The sequence below is a fragment of the Arctopsyche grandis genome, chromosome 6, assembly GCF_051622035.1.
Source record: "Arctopsyche grandis isolate Sample6627 chromosome 6, ASM5162203v2, whole genome shotgun sequence".
Classification (NCBI taxonomy): domain Eukaryota; kingdom Metazoa; phylum Arthropoda; class Insecta; order Trichoptera; family Hydropsychidae; genus Arctopsyche; species Arctopsyche grandis.
The window spans coordinates 32,035,109-32,059,345 of record NC_135360.1 but is presented as its reverse complement, the minus strand read 5'-3'; the positions used below and the strand labels follow the sequence as shown (position 1 = coordinate 32,059,345).

At 32.6% G+C, this 24,237-nt stretch overlaps 2 protein-coding genes across 2 annotated transcripts; one reads left to right on the top strand and one right to left on the bottom strand.

Moving 5' to 3' along the window:
* Positions 1-1,274: 1,274 nt before the first annotated feature.
* Obp84a (Odorant-binding protein 84a) lies at positions 1,275-2,937 on the top strand. Its single transcript, XM_077433840.1, has 4 exons — positions 1,275-1,474; positions 2,449-2,510; positions 2,579-2,732; positions 2,810-2,937. The coding sequence occupies exons 1-4, from the start codon at positions 1,309-1,311 to the stop codon at positions 2,887-2,889; spliced, it is 462 nt and encodes a 153-aa protein (XP_077289966.1). The 5' UTR covers positions 1,275-1,308; the 3' UTR covers positions 2,890-2,937.
* A 296-nt stretch (positions 2,938-3,233) lies between these two features.
* Positions 3,234-10,300, bottom strand: LOC143913400 (hatching enzyme 1.2-like). Its single transcript, XM_077433142.1, has 7 exons — positions 10,071-10,300; positions 6,244-6,417; positions 4,693-4,839; positions 4,429-4,584; positions 4,220-4,347; positions 4,064-4,146; positions 3,234-3,526 (listed from the first exon to the last, which is right to left on the bottom strand). Exons 1-7 carry the CDS (start codon positions 10,225-10,227, stop codon positions 3,490-3,492), a joined length of 882 nt encoding a protein of 293 aa, XP_077289268.1. The 5' UTR covers positions 10,228-10,300; the 3' UTR covers positions 3,234-3,489.
* Between the last annotated feature and the right edge of the window lie 13,937 nt (positions 10,301-24,237).

Below are 24,237 nucleotides of genomic sequence, written 5' to 3'. Positions count from 1 at the left end.
GCTACGACGATGCAGAAGCTGAAAAATTCTTCCAAGACAAAGTCATAACGTTCCACAACGTCCATCTTCAAAGTAACTATAAAGAAGAGAATATCACATACGACAGAAGTTCCAAGCCTAAGGTGAATACACTAAACGTGAACATGGATTTGAAGCAAGACGTAGTCCAAATGGAACACATAGATACCACTACTAAAGAAGCTGATATAGTCCTCATCCCTATCAAAGAAGATTCCATCGACAATAATTACATTGAAAGTGATAATGATGTAACTAATTTTAGGTAGTTATGACACGCTTTAAAATAAATGCTTTTTGATTTGTGAATTTCCATCACGACTTTCCTCTACATTGTCTTCTTAATGTCTTTACAAATTCAATTTAAATACTTCCATGTATTCAAATGTACACCTGGCCTTCTATTTGTGTATTGTTTCAAATGATTTGCAAGAAAGTATGTTATTTACATACATTCATTAAATTCTTGGGTTGATTAACTTTTCTTTTTTTTTTTATTCCAAATTGATATGCAGCAAATCGAATTGAAGCTCCTTTTATAATAAAATTTATTCTGTTTATTTTCAGATAATTTTGCATCCACTCAGCTGATTGACACAAACAACTACCAGTTCAGCTTCATACAAAACCACCACAAAAAGAGATCCGCAGACGAAACGATCCACGAAGAAACACAAGACCCTCAAAATCAAGAAAATCAAAACGACGGATCATCCAAATCTTTAGTAGAAAGTCCTCGGGAAGAAACCAGGGACAATGGACAACCGAACCTATCATTTTTGCCACCTGGGGCTTTGGGATTCTTGGGCAACGGCAACGGTCAAGCCACTCTATTCTTAGGAGCTTTCCAAGTCATAGCCATTCCTATAAATAAAGACAATCTAGTATCGAAACCAAGCGTACCTGCATCTGGATAAACAACATCATATACCATCCAATGTAATCAGAATAAATGATTTCCAAGCCTATTAAAAACTCGACATGCTTTTGTCAAAATATGTCTCATTTCATTAAACCCCTTTGATAATTTGATTCCGCATGTACAATATAATAATGATTGTTTCGCGGGCATTCACAAGTAATTTTTTTCACAATTAAATCGGCCATGAATGCGAACTGCGGATACAACATAATTGCGTCCACTCAATCGAAACGATCATTATGGTGAATTTAATCCGACGACATGGTATTGTCCCTAGTTTATATAAGTACACGATCCGTTGGTCAGTTCGTAGTGATGTTTGAAGAGCGTTTGTCACTGAAAACATACATATTTTGAACTGGTTTGCAATGTTTACCTATTTGGCAACTTTCCTGATGACCGTTTTGATATTGACCAAAGGAGATAAAGGCGATAAATCATCTTCACATGGAAGCGATCTGAGGAACGAATTCAAAGCTTTAAATTTCACTGAAGTTCAACAGCAATGTAATGATACGTATAAAATCGAAAAAGGTAATTCAGATTGTGCTATGAATAAGTGTATGATTTCATGGATTTGCATATAAGAAAAATCATTAATAACTTTTGATCTGCTTAATTTAAATTAATGATTAAAACTACATAATATTCTATAGCTTCGTGTATCAGTTATGTATTATTATAAAACGTAGAAGTGACAAAAACTACATTTTAATACATTAACGAATCTTGAACCATTTATATGTAATACAATATTTCAAACTGAATACTATTTACATAGTTCCTAGAAATATACTAAAGATTTATATTGAAAAATGTTCCTATTGGTGACCGGAAAAATGCACTCGAGATAGTTGCACTCTCGAGACATCCAAACTTTCAAAGATGTTTGAGGAGAACTAACGCAATAGAATTCCATAAAAAAGCGACAAGGGGTATTTAGATATTATCCGAGGGTGCTAACCCATTTTTTTTTTGTGGAATTCTATTGCGTAAGTTCTTTTTGAGCGCCTTTGAAAATTATGACTTCTCGAAACTGCGCTACTATTCAGTGCTATTTAATGCTTCTTTCCGGGAACCGTATTATATAAAATTTATATTTTTCCATGATCTTATGATGCCCCTGAGCGACACCTATGGTATTTAACTCGTACATTCATAAATTTATATATTATAAATTTGAAACCATATTCAAATAGTGGCGACATACATAGTGGGTGGTTTTGTCAATTTTATGAGGAATCGTTTCAACAATGAAATCAGATAAAATGGAAACGATTGACTTGGAGTCATAAATATCCAAATATTATCAGCAACACTGTAGGAATTCTTCTGTATACATTTTCAATCGAGATCAACCCAGTGCTTGAATTCCGGGTCATTTAGTTATAAGGACGTGATATTTAATGATTGAGTTTTAATCAAATCGATCAAAAGTTACGGATGGTTTAAATTGCTCCCGTTTGTCACATTTGGCCAATTATAATAAATAAAAATTAATTTTATAGAATATTTGATATCATTGTCGGAAAGTGGAAGTTTTCCAGAAGAAACTGAATTAACTCCGAAGGTAAAATATTTTTAAAATTCAATTATGCATTCCAATTCGCTATAAAATCAATTCAAAAAACATTACAGTGTTATATAAAATGCCTATTGGAAACATTGAAAATAATCGACGACAAAGAAAATATCAATGTCGAAAGTGCAATACAATATTTGAATCATTTAAGAGGAAATCAGGACTTAAATGCGACTTCTATAATCGTCACGAGATGTGCTGAAGATAGAAGTGAGTATCTTGATTAATAAATGTTAATTTTATTTCTAAAAATGTTAAATGTTAATTTACTTAATATAAAATTTCAGTCGAAACGTGTGTATGCGAAAAATCTTATGCGTTTTCTAGATGTGTCATGGAAGATGTAATTGATTTATACGACAATTGAATGTATGTCTTCTCTCGGTGATGATTCTTCTCAAAAAGATGAATGGAAGAACTTATTGTATAAGTGTTTTTTTAGTCAGTAACTTCGTTTGAATTGTCAGTAAGTTATATTATCGTTCGTTATAGTCAGTTTGTCAAAAAACAATGACCGTTTATTTGTATCTGTATAGTACACAATTACCACAATTGTTAAAGTTACTGACCAATTATTGAAACAAACTGACCATTTGATTTGTTGCCGTTAGTGGAAATGTGTTAAATATTCGATAGATGTAAAGAGATGTGTTAGTGTTATACAATATTATGCAATGTGTAAAATATAAATTAAAATAAAATACAATATATATCACGTATAAAAAGTTTATTGTCGATTTATAATCGTGAAATTTTGCATTGTTATTTATACATTAAATTAAGAAATAAATACAATTTGACAAATTAATTAAACAACCAATTTCATATAAATTATATACATGTATGACTAGACATTCGTTGGAAATTTTTTTTTAATACACAATTGATTTTTAAGCATGTGGCGTAATCGGCAATCAATAAATAAATAAATAATAAATACTTAATATTCATTCATAAATAAGTTTTTCTATCCGCCGAAAATCCAGGACAATAATCCACCAGCTCTGAGACAAAACAAAACACACATTTCTCACGGTTTTTATTTAAGATTTTAATTGAATCTTATAATCCGAAAATCGATTGAAGGGTCAACAGCCAAGGGAAGAACCTGAGAAAGTCGATTATGATTTTATAATATTTTTTTTTTATTATTTAAAAATATTATTCATGCGAACCAAATTCACACAACCACCTCGATGCACTAGTAGAAGGAAAAATGCGTGTCATTTTTTTAATAGAATCGTTCGTATGTTATCATTATGTCATTATTATGATTTAAAGTATTATTATATGTAGTATTTTTAATGTAAATTAATTATTAGCACGATAATTTTTCAGTTTAGAAATGTCGAAGTATTGTCGTCGAAGCTTTAATGTTAACACTGTCTCAGGTTACTATCCTCATGCGTTTGTTTTAAATGTTAATGTCGTTATTAATATTATTAATTTTTTTCATTTCAATTATGATTATTATTAGTCTGTTATCGATTAATACTTTTAGGCCACACCAGGTATATGAAAAATATGAACAATTCGCTTACGGTTTGCACTTATACATCTCTTTTACTTTCTGTACATCACCTTTGCTCAATTCTCTGCGTTGTCCCAACGTGACGCCACTGACCTGAAATTTTCAATTCATTTATTAAAATATTTATTCTTCTATGCCTTTACATTCTTAGTCAATTTATCCTTACCTTAGCGGTAATCGTGGGCTGTCCGTTTGCGGAGAAAGCGTGTCCCGAATAATGCATAACGCTACCGTAATCGTAACCAACTCCAAAGTTGTTCGTATCTTTGGCTTTGTCGAAATTGTATTCTTCGCCTGAAACAAACAATTTCAATACAATCCTTCATTTACCCATATCCTTAAGTATCCCCAAACAGAGCCATCTCTTATTCTCACCGTGTTTAATGTTTCCGTAGTGGATTGTGACAAAATTGTCTCTCTCGGGCCTACTCTGCTCGTGGAAGAAACCCAAAGCGTGCTTTAGCTCGTGAATTATAGTACCTACCATGGTCACACACCCAGGATTCTGAAGGTTGACATCTTGGCGACCTCCTGCAAATCGAAAAGCCATTAGTTATCAATGACTTCTAATAAATTGCCACTGGTTTTTTTTTTTTTTTATATGATGTCGGCGCTTTTTGACACGACGAATTAACAGACCTACTCTTCCCACGCTGGACCAACAACCTGTCTGCCTGTTGCCAATGGCGAGGTAGTCCTTCTGTCCTTTGTAAGGCACGAACCTGATGCAGGTCAGCCTGTGGTACTGTGCGATTGCTTCCATAATGTTCTGTCTGTGTTCAGCAGCTGCAATTCCAATATAGCGTGATTAGAACCAAGTAAAGGAGTGTAATCTCATAAATCAATCGTAAATAATTCGTGGGTGTGTTGTTTACAATATTGAGCAGGCAGAACATCGGACTTGCAAAATGAAGGTTCATTATCCGATTCTACAAGGAATCAACTATCTATAATGTGAATATTATATTATATATTCAATTGAGTTGCAAGATTTTAGCTTTGTTATAGGAGACAAAATTTAGTCGAAGGATTCGTTTATTTGGACCACAGTTTTCTACCCAATAAAATGGTACTATATGTACATATATAATCTTTCAACAATCCAATGCCATTTTAACTATTTAAACTTGTGGATTCTCAGAGGCAAAAAAGGGAAACTTATAAACATATTATGTATTAGATGTATTATGATCATTTATAAGAATTGTAAATTGAGCTATTTTTCCTATTATGCTCTGTACATTAACATTAGAATAATATAATACTATGATTACTAACAAAATTAAATTAAAATTGTAAAATAGAAAATGATCAGTAGATCAGTAGCTATTAAAATATATATAAGATGTATTGTGAATATAATTTAGTAATAATAAAAAGCATTTAAAAAAAAAAAAAATTAACAGTAGTTTCACGTTGATTCATTTGGGCCAAAGTTCTCTATAGTAATCTACTGGAAACTGTATGTGAAATTCAATACTAATTTAAGGGTTCAATCTTTTAGATGCTACCTATAGAAGGCACTGAGAAACTATTTTTGTAATATATGATTTAGTTAGTTGAATTATCGATCAATCGAGACATAATACTAAATACTATATAATTCTAGTTTTGTCTAACTTATCTTATGTATAATAATTAAGTGGAGTCTACTATATCTACATACTTTAAGGTAGAAAGAAAACGTTTGAAAACCAATTTATGTATGTATGTAGGTAAAAGATCTTAGTTTTGAGTTATCAAATGATGTACATTATAAACTAAAGATTCAGGTTTTATTTCCAGATAGTTCTAACATATGTGAATTGAACATAAACTATAAAATACTGTACTTCGGTGGTGGCCACGAGGGCTTTTTTTAGGCGTGAACCTTTTTTTTCGACCAATAAAGGGCGAATATTAATCAATAAATTGATATTTTTCTCGCATCTTTTGAATGGAAATAACTGCAATGAACGCTTATGGTCAAAGATGTCTTATCTAAAATATTTGCATTATTTTTTACAATACATAGGACTTTTTTATTTATTATACTCCCAAAAAAGGCCCGCCTGGCCACCTCTGCAGTACTTGTTTGAACTATTAATTCTATATAAAATTTTCAACGCTGAACATTTTCTTACCAACGTCTCTATTTAGTTCATTGTGAAATTAAACAGCGTTGAAATGTCGAAAGGGAGAATTACTTACCATAGTTTCCTTCGATAACGTAAGGTACTATTCCACCAGGCCAACGGAACGACTCAGCTCTGACTCCATTGCGTTTTGAACCAGGTGGAAACAGGATATCTCCTTGGAAATATTCTCCCAACTCTTCGGGGTTCGTTTGGGACGTGTCAGGATTCCACTGGGATAGTTTAACTCCTGGAAAAATAATTTGGACAAACTCAAATACAGACATGTTCAAATTAGCATTACAATTAATTAAGATATCGTAATGTGACAGTCACATATTTTCCACGACCATTAGTTGTCATCATAAATACCATTTTACGACTTTGCAATAAATTTTTCTCGTCACTACATTACTATTCAAATATTTACTGTACATTATAAAACCAAATACGCAGTGGTAGTGTGCTGTAGATAAGTAAAAAATGGTTTAAAACTATCGAAACTTGGGAATAAAATTAAACTTCTAGTGATCTTTGTCGTTTGCATGTATGTACATATTTAATTAATTTAGAAATATATTATTTTTGGAATGTCAGCAAGTGTATAATTATATCGATTATAAGAGGCAAAACTTTTATTAGTTATGATGATACAAAATATTATCAGTTTACTTACTACATACTTTCAACATGCTAATTGAACTATCCAACAAAGTATTACTCTCTAACAAGGATTCTCAATATTAACTTTGGCAAAAGTGTTAACTCTCTGCTACATACATATATATGCAAACTAGTCTATTATTTGTTTTAAAAAAATAATACTGCTTTTATTATATACAGACAATATTAGACAATTGCAAAAGTTCATGCCCGTTTTTTATTATAAAACGTATACCGCTATATATAAAAATCGGGCATGAATTTATGCAATAATCCATATGTATATAATATAGACAGTGCTTTGAGTGGATTTTATCATCCATTTTATCACTTTATCATATTATCTAGTAGATTTTAATACTTCTTGCTCGCAATGTATTGTTGAATTATTGATAATGAAATATTTTTAACTCTTTTGCTCTTAATTTAGGATCTAGATCCTGAATGCAAAATTAAAAATTAAATACATAACTTGTGTTAATAATATTTATATACATAATGAACATTATACAACTTCAATAGTCATTGATAAATTTATAGCATAGCTGACCCGACGAGAAACCCATCAGGCATTATCCGTAAAAAAAATCAGGTTGCCACAGATATTTAGATATTATTATAATAGTACATAACTTTATAATAGTACATAATTAACTTTTGAAAACAGGTTTTTTTTTACTAATACGTAATGTATTTGAAGAGACTCGTGGTTATGGAAATTGGATGACACCACTGCATAAAAGGGTTTTAAGCAAATACGCAAAACTTTATAATAAAACGCCTAAACAGGCAATACATATGCTATCTTTCGCACTTCCTGTCATTATTACATATATAATGCGATTGCTATAGTGATTGAAGCCTTGCGAAAAACAAAATGTGCACCACTTATCGCGCGCCAAATTCGACGCGAGTCGATTCATCCGTTTGTTTGGCGTCTTTGTTATTGTTTTTGACAGATTGTAGGAAATTTTCAATAAAAATTAACAATCAATGGCAGAGTCAAGAGTGAAGGCCAGTAATGTGCGCGATTGAGCATGCGGTTTTGCCCAAATTCGAACGCCCGGTAAATGTGGGCAGAAACTGGTCTCTGGTCTGGTCTGAGGAAAATCTCGGGAAATTGCACAATCTCTCGGTGCATTTGCATTGAAATTTAATTGAAAGCTGTTTCGAACCGATCCTTGACAAGGTCTCTATTGAGACTATTCATCATCTCCGATCGCGCTGAAATTAGTTCGATTTCAATTCCAAACATTCATTAGTGACTTTTCGCGACAGAATATTAAGAAAATTTTATCAAACCCAAAATTAAGTAGATGCATTTTTTTTTATGACATTACATTCAACAATTACAATAAAAACAACTTGCAATTAATATATGTAATTGGGTTATATATTTTATCTCTCGATGATTAATATATTCAATGCGAATTTAATTTCGAAAAAAAGACTACATATACATATACATATAAACAAACAACCCTGAATTTGTTCTAATTTCATTTTTTGCAAGTTATTGAATTGAATTTCAAATACTAATTGGAGCATATTTTTATGAGTAGTAAGTTCAGATTTCAAATCAATATATGTAAATATAATTTAAAAATAAATAAATTATCAAGATTCAAATGACATGTACATATATCTAGATAAGATTTTATTCTGAATTAATCATTTAGATGACTTCGTACAAAACTAAGATTTATTTCCTCTATTAAATATATGTATGTACATACGTATAAATGCAACAAAAAAAAAATGAATCCTTTTAATGTACATATGTAAAAATATGTGGATTCTTAAACGTGTTTATTACGATTATATTTCACCATCTAACTAACAGAATTAATTGAAATCTCTATCGGCGGCCAAACCTCGCAAAATGGCAAAGTTTCAAAACGATCGGAAGAATGTAGGAATATTGTCAGACCGATTAACCTAATAAAACCCTTGTAAAAAGACATACAAATCAATCAGTATTGATAAAAATAATCTTTGAATTAAATACAGTGCATTTATTAAAAAAAAATATCATTAGATTTTTTTTAAACCAATGCACTATTCAAAGATTAATTTTTATAAATACTCAGTTTATTTTATGATTTACTTTTATGTATGTCTTTTTACAAGGTTTTAATTAAAAATTTAAATAAATTATACAAAATAAATGAAAAGTTTCATTTCATTCAAAAGTTTGTTTATATATAAAAATATATTATATATACTTCAAATAGGCACTCAATCAAACATAAAAAAAGTTATTATAATGCAAACTTCTCATAGATATGAAAGCTCGTTCGCATTCTATCAATTCGATACTAAATAATGTAATATTTATTTATTTATATATATATATATATATATATATATATATATATATATATATATATATATATATATATATATATATATATATATACAGCCGCAAGGACCATTAAACTATAATACAATAGAACAGTAATAAAAAACAATATTAATATAGGAATAGAAAAATAAGAGTTTTAAACAATGAAGATACCCGAAGTGAATAAATAAATGAAATGAAAACAATAAAATAAAATGCATTCAACCTTTGTATATATTGGAGAAATGATAATGTAACATTTTATTTAAATTTTGTTTATTAATATTAAATAGACCAAATTTGCTAAAGTAATTTCCCGGTAATGATAAAGCTAAAAGTTTTCTTTTTATTTCGATTTTTTTTTAGTCATAAATAATGACATAATTGATTTATTTTAAATTTTAAAACATGTTCATAGATAGTGTCCGTAATAAAATATTTATTATTTTTGTATTAAAATATTATTTCTAATTATTAAATTTGCTGAGAGAACAAGAGCAGTAGTCCGAGAAATGTATAATATTAAATAGATCAAATTGGCTAAAGTAATTTCCCCGTTTATGAAGTCTGGGTAACGTTGAATTATGCAGTATATAATAAAGCTAAAAGTTTTCTTTTTATTTCGATTTTTTTTAGTCATAAATAATGACATAATTGATTTATTTTAAATTTTAAAACATGTACATGGTTAGTGTCCGTAATAAAATATTTATTATTTTTGTATAAAAATATTATTTCTAATTATAAAATGTGCTGAGAGAACAAGAGCAGTATAGCAGCATGCAAATATTAATTTAATTTGTGTCAGTTAAAACTTCACTGCAGAACTTTCAGCATGACTTTCAGCAATGAGTCGAGTGAAACATTTATAGGAATAATAGTAAACAAAAGCTCACCCGAGGAGTTCTTCGGCAGACCAAAGACATCCTCTCCAAGAGACGACAGGTCTATAGCATCTTCGTCAATGGCATTATCCCTATAATTGGGATAGGGATAGGCCACGACGGCCGCCATCATCATAGCACCCAACAGCAACACTCTGACGATCGCCATGTTCGAACAAAACGAATGGTATTTACTGGTACTCGGCTGAAGCTATCTGAACTGCAGCTGTGACAGGAATGGTGCCGAATGGTGGTCGACCCCACGTTTTTATACCAAATTGAAAACGAGTCATTAGTCACCACCGGAGACGCTCAAAAAGTTTATCAGAGTAGCCTTATCGGCCATGTGTGTGTGTGTGTGCTCGTTCACGCACCGAAGGACGATTTAATTGCGACAATATTCGTCTCAATTATTTATTAGACGAAAATTTGTTGACCTCACGGAAGCCATATGCGATCATGGTTGTGGTGGCTCGTGTTACGACCGCTTGACGTGCGAGGTGAAAAAGCGCGCGAAAATCAATTTGACAGCTGGCATTGCCCGCCAAAAAAACAACTCTCGACTTTTGGGTTAAGTTAGCATTCGAGAATTAAAGTGTCGATTGACACTACTATTTGACATTAATTGTTTTTTAAATGCTTTTTATTATTATTAAATTATGTTCACAATACATCTTATATCTATATTAACAGCCACTGATCTACTGATCATTTTCTATTTTACAATTTTAATTTAATTTTGTTAATAATCATACTATTATATTATTCTAATGTTAATGTACAGCGTAATAGGAAACAGAGCTCAAAAACCTATTTACAATTCTTATAAATGCTCATAATACATACATCTAATACATAATATTAATTAAAGACTCTCTAAAGTCAACGATCTAAAGCAGATTGTTTAGGTAATCTGTGTGTTATACCTGAAGGGTATAGACATTTTGTTGTAATCACCGAGACTCTTCACAAGTGTGTTAGAATGATTATTAGTGATTCTGTTATAGAATCTACTGATTAGTTTGTTAGTAATGTCTGTAACTAACGGAATGTTATTTATGGCATGCATTTTTTTCAAGTTAGTATATATGGTTGTATTATAAATTATTTTTAGGGATATTTGACATTAATGAAATATCTGCAATATATGTATGTATGTACATACACTTTGAAGTACTTATTTTTTTGCTTAAAGAATAAGTTTTATAGCTAAGCATTCACACACAATCAACATGATTCGATTTGATGATTTCTATATGTCTTGATTATATTGTCTATCTTCATAAAGGCTATTTAAACTTTCATTGTTTCGGCTCATAATTTAAAGTCGATACTGGATTCACCCAAAACTTGTATGGAAAAAGTTTTGCGCAAAAAGTCACATGAAACTTTTAAATATAAAAAAAACCAATAGCCTCAAAAGAAAACAGACTTCTTTTTAAGAAAACCAAATACAAAATATTAAACTCTAAAACAATAATGACTGTAAAGCAAAGTAACTTAAAATATTGACTGTAACAAAGTATGAACTTAGTAAAGCTTGAAAGAAAGGCTAGACATCTTGAGAGCCAGAACTGCGCATCTTGAGATTTAGAATTAGGCATCTTGAGAGTTAGAACGAGGCATCTTGAGGGCTAGAACTGTGCATCTTGATATTTACAACTAGGTATCTTGATAGGTAGAACCAGGCATCTTAAGAGTTAGAACTGCGCATCTTTAAATTTAGAATTGCACATTTTGAGATTAATAACTAGGTAACTTGGGAGCTAGAACCAGGCATCTTGAGAGCTAGAACCACGTATCTTTAGATTTAGAGCCATGCATCTAATGATTTAACTGCGCGTCTTAAGGTTTAGAACTAGGCATCTTGAAAATTATAACTACATACATATGTAGGTATCTTGAATACTTTTAATACTAACTTCAGAGATACTTCTCAATACTTTAAAAGTAGGAAACCGCACTGACGGCCTATGCAGTACTTCTGAATGAATTAGCATTCCTGATAAAGTACGGAATACATTAAATTACTCGAATTTTGGAGTCTTAATTTAATGACTATCAAAACAAAGACAAAAAATGGTATTTAACAGAATTTGGCAGAACAGAGATCGGCTTTACGCGGATGTTTTTCAAATAACAATAGACCGCTACATTGGTGTTCAAAGCGAGAGAGCAAAAAAGCATGGCTTTTGTAAGAAATTGACATTAATGAACCATATTTTGTGCGAAAAGTATCCATCAGAAATAAACACTAAGAACTAAGGGCGAAGACACACAGAGTGGTATGCGGCACGTGTATTTTTAATGATTTTGTACATGATCTATGCCAGGCCAAAACTCATCCCTTGGAGTGTTTTCGGTGATATGTTTCCCTTATATTGGCATAGGTTTGACAGTGATTCCCATAATTGAAGAAATGTGGGAGAAACTTGTCGAAATAATAAGATCGTACGAATTAACAATGACATTAGACACGCCAATTCACAGCTGGAGTCACCTAGGCATGCCGTGCCGTACGATTCTGTGTATCAGCGCCTTAAATCAATTTTGAAACTATGTTTACTGTATAAGTAAGTACAAACATAAAATTAAAGTTAAAATATTCTGCTTTGATATTTGTTCTTCGTCGTCTTAAATATGCCTATACATTCAAATACCACGTTAATTATTAATTGGGAACTAATTTTATATGAGAGTGAATTTTTAAAGGCAATCTAATCTTTTAAACAAATCATTAAAATTGAATAGATTTAAAATTGAGCAGATCATAAAAATATTTTGACTTCTGTACATTTTACGAGCATTTTTATTTATAAATATGTGCGTGGGTAGCATATGATTTTATTACAATGCTATAATATATTGATCACATTTCCTTATTGACCTTCCACCTGCTTTTGGCACTTTTAGCGAAATTTCCTGCTACCTGATTTATACTTCAATTAGTGCTTTATTGACGTGTTACAACGATTTTTGCAAAACAATGGAAAAAGTCTATGCGGAAAATTTCACAGTTCAATCTTATTGTTTGCGATAAATAGACGATCGTAAAATGGAGAAAAAAATCCACGCTAGTTGAAATATTATTACATCATATTTGTTCAACACTTTACATCCGATTATTGTAATTTGGAAACTCGTTGACATTGTGATGTGCTTCCGGCGCGAAATGTCAACGAAATTATGCGAATTTCTTTGCATAAAACTGCGATAATGTAATATTTACTCAGCGTGGATGAATTAAGCGGCCGTTGATCTTACCTTAGAACACATCTACATATGTGTAAATGGAGTTTGTAATTGGCTAAACATCATAATGATATGTAAAAGTGAATTTATTTGTATACAAATGATTTGTATCTGGTATCTAATGTATCTGATGATGCAACTTATGATGAATTTATCACCAGAAATTCTCTAGATGTAATTTTAGGTGTTCGTACACTACCTCCTTTCCCTTTCCATTCAGAGTATTTTGATTATGTATGTTTGATCTTCATTTCAATTCAATCATCTCCATGCATAATACATACAATAGCATGACAATTTACATAAATTAAACTTTGTAAACAAAGCGTTTAATACAGATACGCCGATCAATAACCCACACGTTAATAATACATCGAAATGTTTGGCTGTGTTTTGTTTTAACTTAATTTTATGGCTTTACCCGGCTTCGCTCGGTATTTGTATATATAAGCCATCAGCATAGCTCGGTCGTTAAGCTTCTGCCTAACACCGAGAGGCGCCGGGTTCGATCCCATGAGCTGACCTCGATTATAAAGAATTTTAATCGAGGTCAGCTCATGGGTATGAGTATATCCATGACTCTGAGATATTTATGACTCCAAGTTGATCGTTTCCTATAAGAGTTTGCCAATTTTCTTCAATTTCATTGTTGAAACGGTTCCCGAATAAAAATTGGCTAAAAACCTTCCTACATACTATGTCACCACTATTTGAATATGATTAATGTAAAATAAAATTTATGTAAAATTCATAGATGTCTCGTTAATTTGCGAGTGTCTCGTAATTCAGCGACTTGTATAATAAAAATGCTGTATTGTTTGAAATTGGCCAGGAAGGCGCATTGGGGTTTACCTATAAGGCCTTCCTGGTATAAAATGTAATAAAATAAAATAAAAATAAAATGTATTGAATACCCTAAGGGCGCAGACACACAGCAGTACACGGTATGTGTTTTTTATATAGTCTTGCACATGTAACAAAAAATCTAGCACGCCTGATCTATGTATGCTAAGGCACCCAAGTCAAAACCCACCAGTTTGAGTGTTTTCGATGATATATGACGTATATTTGACACTAATCGATAACGGTGATTCTCATATTTGAAGAAATATAGGAGAAAGTTGTCGAAATAATAATATCGTAGGAATAAACAATGATATGAGGATACGCCCATCACGCTGGAGCCTACCTAGACATGGCGTGCCGTATGATTCAGCGTTGGTTTGCCTTTGCTAATAAAAATACTGTATTGTTTGAAATTGGCCAGGAAGGCGCATTGGGGTTTATCTATAAGGCCTTCCTGGTATAAAGTGTAATAAAATAAAATAAAATAATTAAGGGCGAAATCACACAGCGGTGAATGTGGCACGTGGTTTTTTTTAGATAGTTTTAAACATATAGAAAAAAATGGAACGTTCATGGCACGCGTGCATGGGATAGTCCTTTAAAAACGACACATTCGACCTATGTCGTTGAAATTGTATGGTAGTATTAAGTAATAGTAATATAAAAAAATAATAATAATACGGAATTGAAAAACTAGTCCTGATCCGGAACTGAAAAAGGAATCGGGATCCGGAAAGGAAAAAGGAATCTGGATCTGGAATTGAAACAAGAATTCGGATCCGGAACCGAAACAGGAATCCAGATCCGGAATTGAAACAGGAATCCGGAAACCGGAACTGAAAAAAAATCCGGAATCGGAATCAAAATCAGAACTGAAATTGGAATCGTAAATGAAATCGGAATCATAAATCGGAATCGAAATGGATATCGATATCGTCGTCATAGAAAATTAGATTTTTTCAATAACGTTACGGATTCTACCACCCAAACCTTACATGCATACATTAAACCTTACATACAAAGTCTCTTTCGAAATAATATATGAGATGAAGAGAAATGATACCAAAATACATAGATGATATTAAATCACTTTTTCAGAACATTTTTTCAAGTATCAACATCCCCACTTTCCACTGCTTATTCCAATGTACATAGTTAGTTTATAAACGAAGCCTAGGATTTAAACCATTGATATTATAAATAATAATATATGTATGTATATAAAATCGGACGCGATGCATGTTTGCGAGTATGTGCAGTGCATCGACAACTATGGAGATTTCAAAAAAACAAATTTAGAATACCAGGAGTATATGTTGTGCCTACACGCGAACGAGGCGAACAACCAATCAGAGTGAAATGGTCCACGTGGACTAAATCGTTTGACCAATTAGAGGAACGTATCGTCAATGGGTGCATTTTAAGCATCCGCTATAAGGATGTGACGTGGATTGTGGCAAAGAGACGTGGGGAAGTTTGAGGGGTGTGGAGCGTCTGACATGTGCTCCTGATATTGAGCGCCGAGCGACGGGTTAGGTCAGCGTCAGATGCGCTGCACGGGAGCGTCCACACATACACACATACACACATCCACGAAAACACACACACACACATTAATTCATCATTTCGAACGGTAAGCGTGTAATGCGCGCACTTAACTTTTTTTATTAATACGTGCGCGCGCGCGTCTATTATATTTACATACATATAACATTATTTTAATTCGTGTATCAATTCCTTTACGAAATCACCCGTTGAAATTAACGGACACAATTATTTATATTCAAATACAAGTTGAAAATAAATAATTTTTATTCGCATTTGAACAGAAAAAGTTATGGGAAATAAGTCTGTAGGTATATTTAAAAAAAACTACGACTATATTTGAAAAATAAATCTTAATAAAATCCTAGACAAACATGTTTTTAATTGTATATGCATATGTATGTACATACGTAGATATAATACACTTCAGAGATAACCCAATTTTCACGCAACGTTTAATATTGTTTACACAAGAAATGTCAAGATCGAGTTGATTTTTATAACTTTTGACCTTCTCGAGCTCTCGATTGTTAACCCAAAATTTTATTTACACTCAAATCCCATAACGCAAACCTTCAAACGATCGTCATCCCTAATCCTTTGTTATCTTCGAGTCTAAAAATTCGTTTTAATACTATGCTATATAACAGAAGACCTCACATTTTACGAGCGCGTTTCGCATACGTTTGAAACGCGCCTCATTATTCAGGTATTAGAATAAAATACACCCTTCACATGACAAGCCAAAAATTGTGTCAGAAGGTCAATGATAATCTATTGACATAATCTCTGACCAGATCGATATATTATCGTAGAAAAATTGCGGGGAATAAAATGCGTCAACAGCGGAAAAGATCAACGAACTTTGAGCATGAACTTTTCTATTACTAGGAAACGTGAAAGATTTATTTTACATAACCTTGAAAACATTTAATATTTACAGTGAAATGTTAGTCCAAGACAAGCAAACATATACTCAAGTCAAGCTAATTTATAAATATATACTTTTTTTTAAATTAAATCTTCCTTATCTTACAAATTTTCACATCATTGCCGTGACAGAAATGATACCGATCTCGTTGATAAGAAAGACGATGACTCTATCCATTGGCAAATATTATCTTACCTACATATATACAGTGGCCATGTCTAATTGCGCTCTTGTTCAAGTTTTTTGTATTTAATTTACATGCATATGTAATTAAATGTGTAAAAAATGTGACATATCTTGACATTGTCCTTTCATAGTACTCGCAGGATGTCAAATCCTACGCATTGTGCGTACTTTGATACGTCTTAAACCACTTCGGATATATGTCAATGTCGTCTACTTTCGATGACGGTGATGATTAAATTGTCCTTTATTATTTTTAGATAGCCGTTGCTTACTTAGAAAGAAATGGAGCGCGATTAGCGCGAAATGTTTGAATCATCAGAAAAATTCCTTGGATATTTTCATTAATGTGGCAATAAAATAAAGTAATAGTATGTAAGTAGAGTTCAAGATAAACGTTTAAACGTTTACTATACTCTATGATACTCACTCCAAAGCTTCCGGCGTTAAATGTGTGGAGTATGCGGTCTACGCTTGATAATGTATCTGTTTATATATAATGACTGTCTAATGTAATGTAGCTTATTTGTAGTGCCATTAATTTTAAATCCATCCCAAGGTAGATGTATTTATAATATTTATGAAAATCTTCTTAAGGACAAGGTAAGGTCTTGAGAAATGTCGGACACCGCCATATTTGTATAGAGATCGATAAAAACTCAATACGTTTTCAATAATAAAACGTTTAGTCCTTTTTGTATCCGAAGGCTTAACCCAGATTCTTCGATCATCTTACGCAAGTGCAAATTGTAAAGTTGTATATTTATAAAAGCAATGATCGTTTCTATGTACATAGAGCTTTTTTTGTACCAAATTATGCACTCGGTACTATTCGCAGTTTTCACTTTTCACTACGTATATACAAATTATCCAATTTGAAACATCCGTTTCCAAAACATCACATAGAAAAGGAACAGCGCATTATGAGATCCATTAAGATAGGTCTACATTAATTGCTACCAATTTGAATATTCGGCTTAGTTATAAAAATGCTAATGTCAAATGGTTTAAATTGTATACAAGATTTGTTTAGGTTTGAATCTAAAATAATCAGGATGAAGGACTTGAAAGGACTTCCATAAACTCGTACAAAGACAGAGAGAATCTCCAGGAAGAGAAGAAAATCTCAAGATGAAATTCCGACGAATTCAGCGAAATTCTAGATTGCTGAAAACTCGAGATTTGCGAGAAAATGGGTAAGGTTGCCAATTTGTTGGAACCGTTTCAATGAAAATCAGATAAATTGGGTCACAAATCCAAGGTCTGGCCAACAGAAACCAGTGGGATTTGAACCCGTGACCAATCTGTTCAAAGCACTATATGCCAACCGGTAGTCTATTCTGCTGGATTGGATGCAAATAGACAGAAAGGTTTTAAAGTGGATCTTCCAAAGTTTTTTTTTCATGTGCAATTTTCAATTGTTCTTTAGGTGTTTGCATTTCACCAAACTATGATATATGTATACTTGAAGGGCTTAAGGCGAAATGACACAGACAAGAACGGCACGTCGTGTGCTTAGCGCCCCGCTGTGGGGGTTCTCCTACATTTCTTCAAATATGGGATACACCGGTATCGATTACTGTCAAGCAAGCAATAAAATATTAGTGAAAACACTCCAGGGGGTGATTTTTTTCGCGTGTTTAAACGTATCTAAAAAAACCATGTGCCGCGTTCCTTCCTGTGTGATTCTTACTTTTGTTAACATGGTCTTTGAGTACTGAATGAACAGCTATCACGACGGCCTCTGCAAAATTTGACGCGGACTGAAAAAGCGAGAGTGAGCGATTTGTTGTATACGTGACGCGAGTCATTCATTTCGCCAAAACTTTCCGCGTTCATGACATTGATTTGCGTTAGATTCCGATAAAACGATGATGAATTATGTATATCGCATTGTTACGGCAAATAGTTATTAATGCAAAACATAATAGTTTTCAAGATGGTGGCGTGATTCACTCTCAAGTCAACGACACCGCGTCCATGTCCTTCTCGGAAATCATTCTGCAAACATCATTGTCTCGGAACTTCTTTCCTCGGCGAATTAATGATATCAACAAATATTGGCATAACCCCACAGCCTGACCTTCCGCCGAAGGCTCCTCAAACACGCAATGAGAGTGAAACGTCAAAATTTTGAGAAACGTTGACGTCGAAAACAACAAAAAAAATGGCGCCGGAATACTCCGAACTCGCGTAATTGAGCAGTGTTCCGTTTTTGCGGTGTTTTTTTTTTATCTATCATAATAATTTGCGGGACCCAAATTTGGCGAAAACTGGTCGAATTCGCGTATGCAAATCGAACACGGAGTAATTTTCAAGTTTATCGCATTTTATAAGTCGATTGTCCTACGCAAATGCTTGTAATTGTTTTATTTTTTTACAATTTAATTTGCTATCGTCGCTTTTTCGTGGCCAATTTTTATTTTAATTGGCGCAAACGTAATTTAAGGGTTGATAGGTTATATCGCTTAGATAAAATGAAAATGGCAATTCTGAATATACACGTACATATATGATTCAATTCCTGAAGAGACACGCGGTAAGGTAGTCAACGGAACTAATTCAGCGCTTTTAACTATATATGTATATCCGTATATGTATTTCTCGATGCGCCAAAACGAGCTGTCCTTTGGTCGCGGTGTTACGCAGCATACCAACTTAAAAGTAAACTCGACCCAAGTATACCAATTCAATCATTTATACATGTCCTTTTATTGGGTCTACGTGACGAGCGAGAATGTTAAATTACAGAAAACACAAATATCGGAAGGCAAAGATCGGAAATCGAAAGATCTTAAGTCGAAAGGACAAAAAAAAAAGGGTGCATGGTACATACCATAGATCTAGAATAGACTAGATATGGCATTACAACAAATTTCGTTGAAGATCTTGTCGCCATTAACTGAAGGGTGCGGGGGGTTTAACTAGCGGGAGGAAGTTGGGGAAAAAAAGGTTTTTTTCCCTACGACGCAGCGGTCGACGTTTTTTTCACTTCCCCCCGCTAGTTAAACCCCCCGCACCCCTCAGTTAGTGACGAAAAGATGAAATCACCTTTCCTACTTAGGTTAGCTACTAACCTAGTGAGAGAAAAGTGTGCATGCGCCATGTATTTTGCATGCGCCAAAAGGGAGACCAGTATAAACCGTGAGGGCGGATCTATGTATTATACATCTATGGTACATACTCACTTAATTTGCGCGAGCAGGGTACAACTGGAACAAGAGGAACAGGCTTTTCCTCCCGTATTAATGTGCGCGCGCAGAAGTATGTACCGTTTACCATGCACCCTTTTTTTTTTGATCTTACTATTTTCGATCTTTGCCTTCCGATATTTGTGTTTTCTGTAATTTAACATTCTGGCTCGTCACGGAGACCGCCTTTTTATTATATATGTACATATCAGATGAATTTGAAATTTAGTCTAAAAACAATATTCTAGATTTTGGTCGATTAGTATCCAACTCTGAATTATAGTCCTATGAAATATTTAGATATGAACCGTTATATTTGAAAGTGGCAAAGCCCACTTTTCTTCATTTCGAGAAATACATATTTCGCAAAACATTAAATATAATTATAAATTAAATAGCACACTCGTCGCTTTGGAGCAATCTGTTAGACGAGTGTGCTTGATTAATTGATTTTGTAAAATAAAATAAAATAAAAAAATAAAATAAAATAATGCTTTGAACAATGTTTAAAAATACTGGTGGCATGTAATACATGTATTCTGCTTTTTCGAGATTATGTATGAACATATCGAATTAAAGTAAGTGATAACTAGAGGCCGGAATCTGAAGGGGCTGTTTATTGTTCAAAGATTGTAAATGCATTGTTAAAGGTTTGCCGAACCTTTTTTACAAAGGATTTACAACAATTGAACAATAGGCGGCACGTTTCCGGCCCCTTCAGATTCCAGCCTCTAGTGATAACATTTTGTGAATTAAGTAAAACGGAAATAGTGTTTTTGGAACTGAAAATTTGACTTTCGCCACTTTAAAATATAACGGCTGATATACTCGAGTATATGAATTTAGATTTAATTACTACATACAGCATGCTCCATATAACACGTTTTCCGACAACATGGAAGAATTCGTTTTGCAAAAAAGCGTTTTCTTTTCATTCGATTCCACCCTTGCTTTCTGTTATCTCACCCCGAATCAATCATCAACTGACCCCTATTCATCAGCCAGCAGCATAGCTCGGTCGTTAAGCTTCTGCCCAACACCGAGAGGCGCCGGGTTCGATCCCATGAGCTGACCTCGATTGAAATATATCTGTAGTGCTGCTGGTCAGACATGGATATTTGTGACTACAGGTCGATCGTTTCCTATCAGAGTATGCCAATTTTCTCTGACTTCATTGTTGAAACGGTTCCCGATTAAAAATTGGCTAAAATCCTTCCTACCTACTACGTAGTGCCGGCCTTACATCCAATAGCGCTCTCGGGCAATTTTTTTTAAACATTCCTAGAAAAAAATTTCGCCTTTAGCGCTCTAATCTAAAATTTTGTATGGCTTTTGGCGCTCTAATTTTAAAGTGCCTTTGGCGCATTGTGCGGCGCCCTAACTTATTTGGCGGCCTCGGGCACCGCCCGACCCAGCCCTCCCCTAAAACCGGCACTGCTACCATGTCACCACTATTCGAGTATGATTAATGTGTAATAAAATGTATGTACAATTCATAGATGTCTCGTTAATTTGCGAGTTTTCAGTGTCTCATAATTCAGCGACTTGTATAATAAAAATGCTGTATAGTTTGTGATTGGCCAGGAAGGCGCATTGGGGTTTACCTGTGAGGCCTTCCTGGTATAAAATGTAATAAATAAAATAAAATAATTAAGGGCGAAATCACACAGCGTTGAATGTGGCACGTGGTTTTTTTTAGATAGTTTTCAACATATAGGGAAAAAATGGGACGTTCATGGCACGCGTGCATGGGATAGTCCTTTAAAAACGACACATTCGACCTACATATGTCGTTGAAATTGTATGGTAGTATTTATCCTTGCTTGACAGTGATCTATACCAAAACGACCCTTTGGACCATTTTCGGTTATATTGTATCCTTGCTTGATAGTGATCGATAACGGTGTATCACATATTCTTTCGATTTTAAAAAAAAATAATTTGAATCGAAAAACAATTATAAAGTAATAGTAATATAAAAAAATAATAATAATAAGGAATTGAAAAAATATGAACTAAGCGAGAAGACATTTTGTATGTATGTCAGAGATAAATTCAAATAAATTGTTAAAAATTAAATTGAAACTGTCCAAGTAACTCAATACGATGTATGTATCTATAAATGCGATATAAATACATTTGATAAATAAAATAAAATTAAAAAAAAAACATTGATCAAAAATTAAAATTTTATTTGGTCCACATTTTAAAAATTACATTTTTTTAATTTAAATCAGGTGCAATAATTAAATTACACTTTTGTATAAAACACTGTATAAAATTTTATGTACAAACATGCGTGCACAAATTACACAAACCGAGTACACACATCGAGGTAATCGACGTGCGAACAACTCATCATAAACTCAAGCGTGCAAGACGGTCAACGAATTAAAAGAAAAATAAACATAAAAACAGCAAACTAAATAAACCGCACATTTAAACAACCTTCATAACATTATTTATTACTATTGTATTGTATACTATGTGCATATCACAGTAAAAACGTAAAATTTTGTAAATGTACACACTGGCCTGATTGTATAGCTTAAGTTGGGAAATGTTTATTAAAGATCCATCAAACACCAATCAATCTATAGGTTATATCGCTAGAATACACACACCTACTAGTGAAAGTGTCAATTATATACATTTACTAAATCAAATGTGAAAGTGTATATGTTACAGTTCAAGTGCACATTTCGTTATTTCATGAACATACTAGTTTGTTCATACACGAACCTATCTGACCAGTCAGTGTACACAACAAAAAAACAAATTGACAAACGAACTAGTCTGTTCATGCACAAACTATTAGGCATAAGTTTAAATATTCTCAATCGTTTATCACATCAAATATGTATGTACATATGCTTACCTTGAGTTGCAATATTTAAAAAAAATAGCCAGAAACGGGAATTATAGCAAGGTTTTAATGTGGTTTCCATAGGATTTCCCTATTAAATACTCATCTTAACAGCTCAAAAGTTTGGTGAGTCTATTTAAAGATAGCTTTCGAGTGTTAACACTTAAACTAAATACTATGAACAAACTAGTATGTTCATGAACAAACCAGATTTAGAACTTGTACTATAATATACACATTTACGAGTCGAAATTATTACTAAATACCCTTCAAATTGATGAATATATATACAAATTTATATGAATTAGTGTATACATTTACTGAATTAAAGCAATTACTGGAACATATGTATCATCATAATAAAATATTGTAAAACATCCATAATTATGTATGTCACAGTGAAATTATATTTCAAGTGAAAATATATTCTCACTGACTATTCAGTGAAATAATAACCAGTTACATTTTCACGGTTGGTTTTATTAATTTAAGATTAGATTGTTAGGATTGGTATTATTTAAGGGTTAGGATAGGTTAGGTTAAGTAAGGGTTGGCATTATTCATTTAAAATTGGGTTGTTAGGGTTAAATTTGTAAAGTTAAACGTTGTAAGTTTATTGTTTGACACATTTTCACTGCTTGAAATGGTGAAAATATATTTTCACTTGAAATATGCTTTCACTATAAAATATATAGTAATATAAATATAAAAAAAACCTAACGTGAATTGTGAACTATGAATATTACAATTTTATTATGCTACACATGTATATTGACTTCTACATAAATAAGGTAAAATAAAATACATATGTATAATGTATAAGGAATTTTTCTACTTATTTTAATAATTTGAGATATGTATGCAAGGGCCAAAAATTCAATGTTACATTCAAGCACCAAACATATTGTATACTTTGGATTAAAGTTAAGGAATCAATAAAAAATTATATCTTTATATATAGAACATAATTATTTTGTGCCGAATCCAATGTTAGCATGTGTTTTTTCAAAAAATACGTTTTTTTAGTCAGGATCAGAACTAAAAAAAAAAACAATTAAAACACGAGCCCTACGAGGAACATACGTTTATTAAATCTACGTATCGTTAAGTTTAATACGCTACAGGTACCACATTATCGAATCATAATCACGCACTAGTGTGAATATAAATTCGCACAGTTTCAATTTACATATAAAAATTATAAAGGTTATGTGCAATAGCCTCTTAACCGTTTCAGGTTCATTTTTATTTATATTTTTTCTTTCTATTAACTAATGAGCACCTTGTCGTAGACATCCGAGTCAACTCAATATGTACGCGTCGCGTCAGGTCTTTGGACAGTTCCAGTGAACAGCAATCGATATG

What these genes read in the sequence shown, in the direction of transcription:
- Obp84a (XM_077433840.1), top strand. Translation starts at nt 1,309, where the DNA reads ATGTTTACCTATTTGGCAACTTTCCTGATGACCGTTTTGATATTGACC. An exon ending in TACGTATAAAATCGAAAAAG is followed by an intron (nt 1,475 to 2,448) that starts GTAATTCAGATT and finishes TTAATTTTATAG; the next exon opens with AATATTTGATATCATTGTCG. An exon ending in AAACTGAATTAACTCCGAAG is followed by an intron (nt 2,511 to 2,578) that starts GTAAAATATTTT and finishes AAAACATTACAG; the next exon opens with TGTTATATAAAATGCCTATT.
- LOC143913400 (XM_077433142.1), bottom strand. Translation starts at nt 10,227, where the DNA reads ATGGCGATCGTCAGAGTGTTGCTGTTGGGTGCTATGATGATGGCGGCC. An exon ending in CGTTATCGAAGGAAACTATG is followed by an intron (nt 4,840 to 6,243) that starts GTAAGTAATTCT and finishes TTGGAATTGCAG; the next exon opens with CTGCTGAACACAGACAGAAC. An exon ending in CTACGGAAACATTAAACACG is followed by an intron (nt 4,348 to 4,428) that starts GTGAGAATAAGA and finishes TGTTTGTTTCAG; the next exon opens with GCGAAGAATACAATTTCGAC.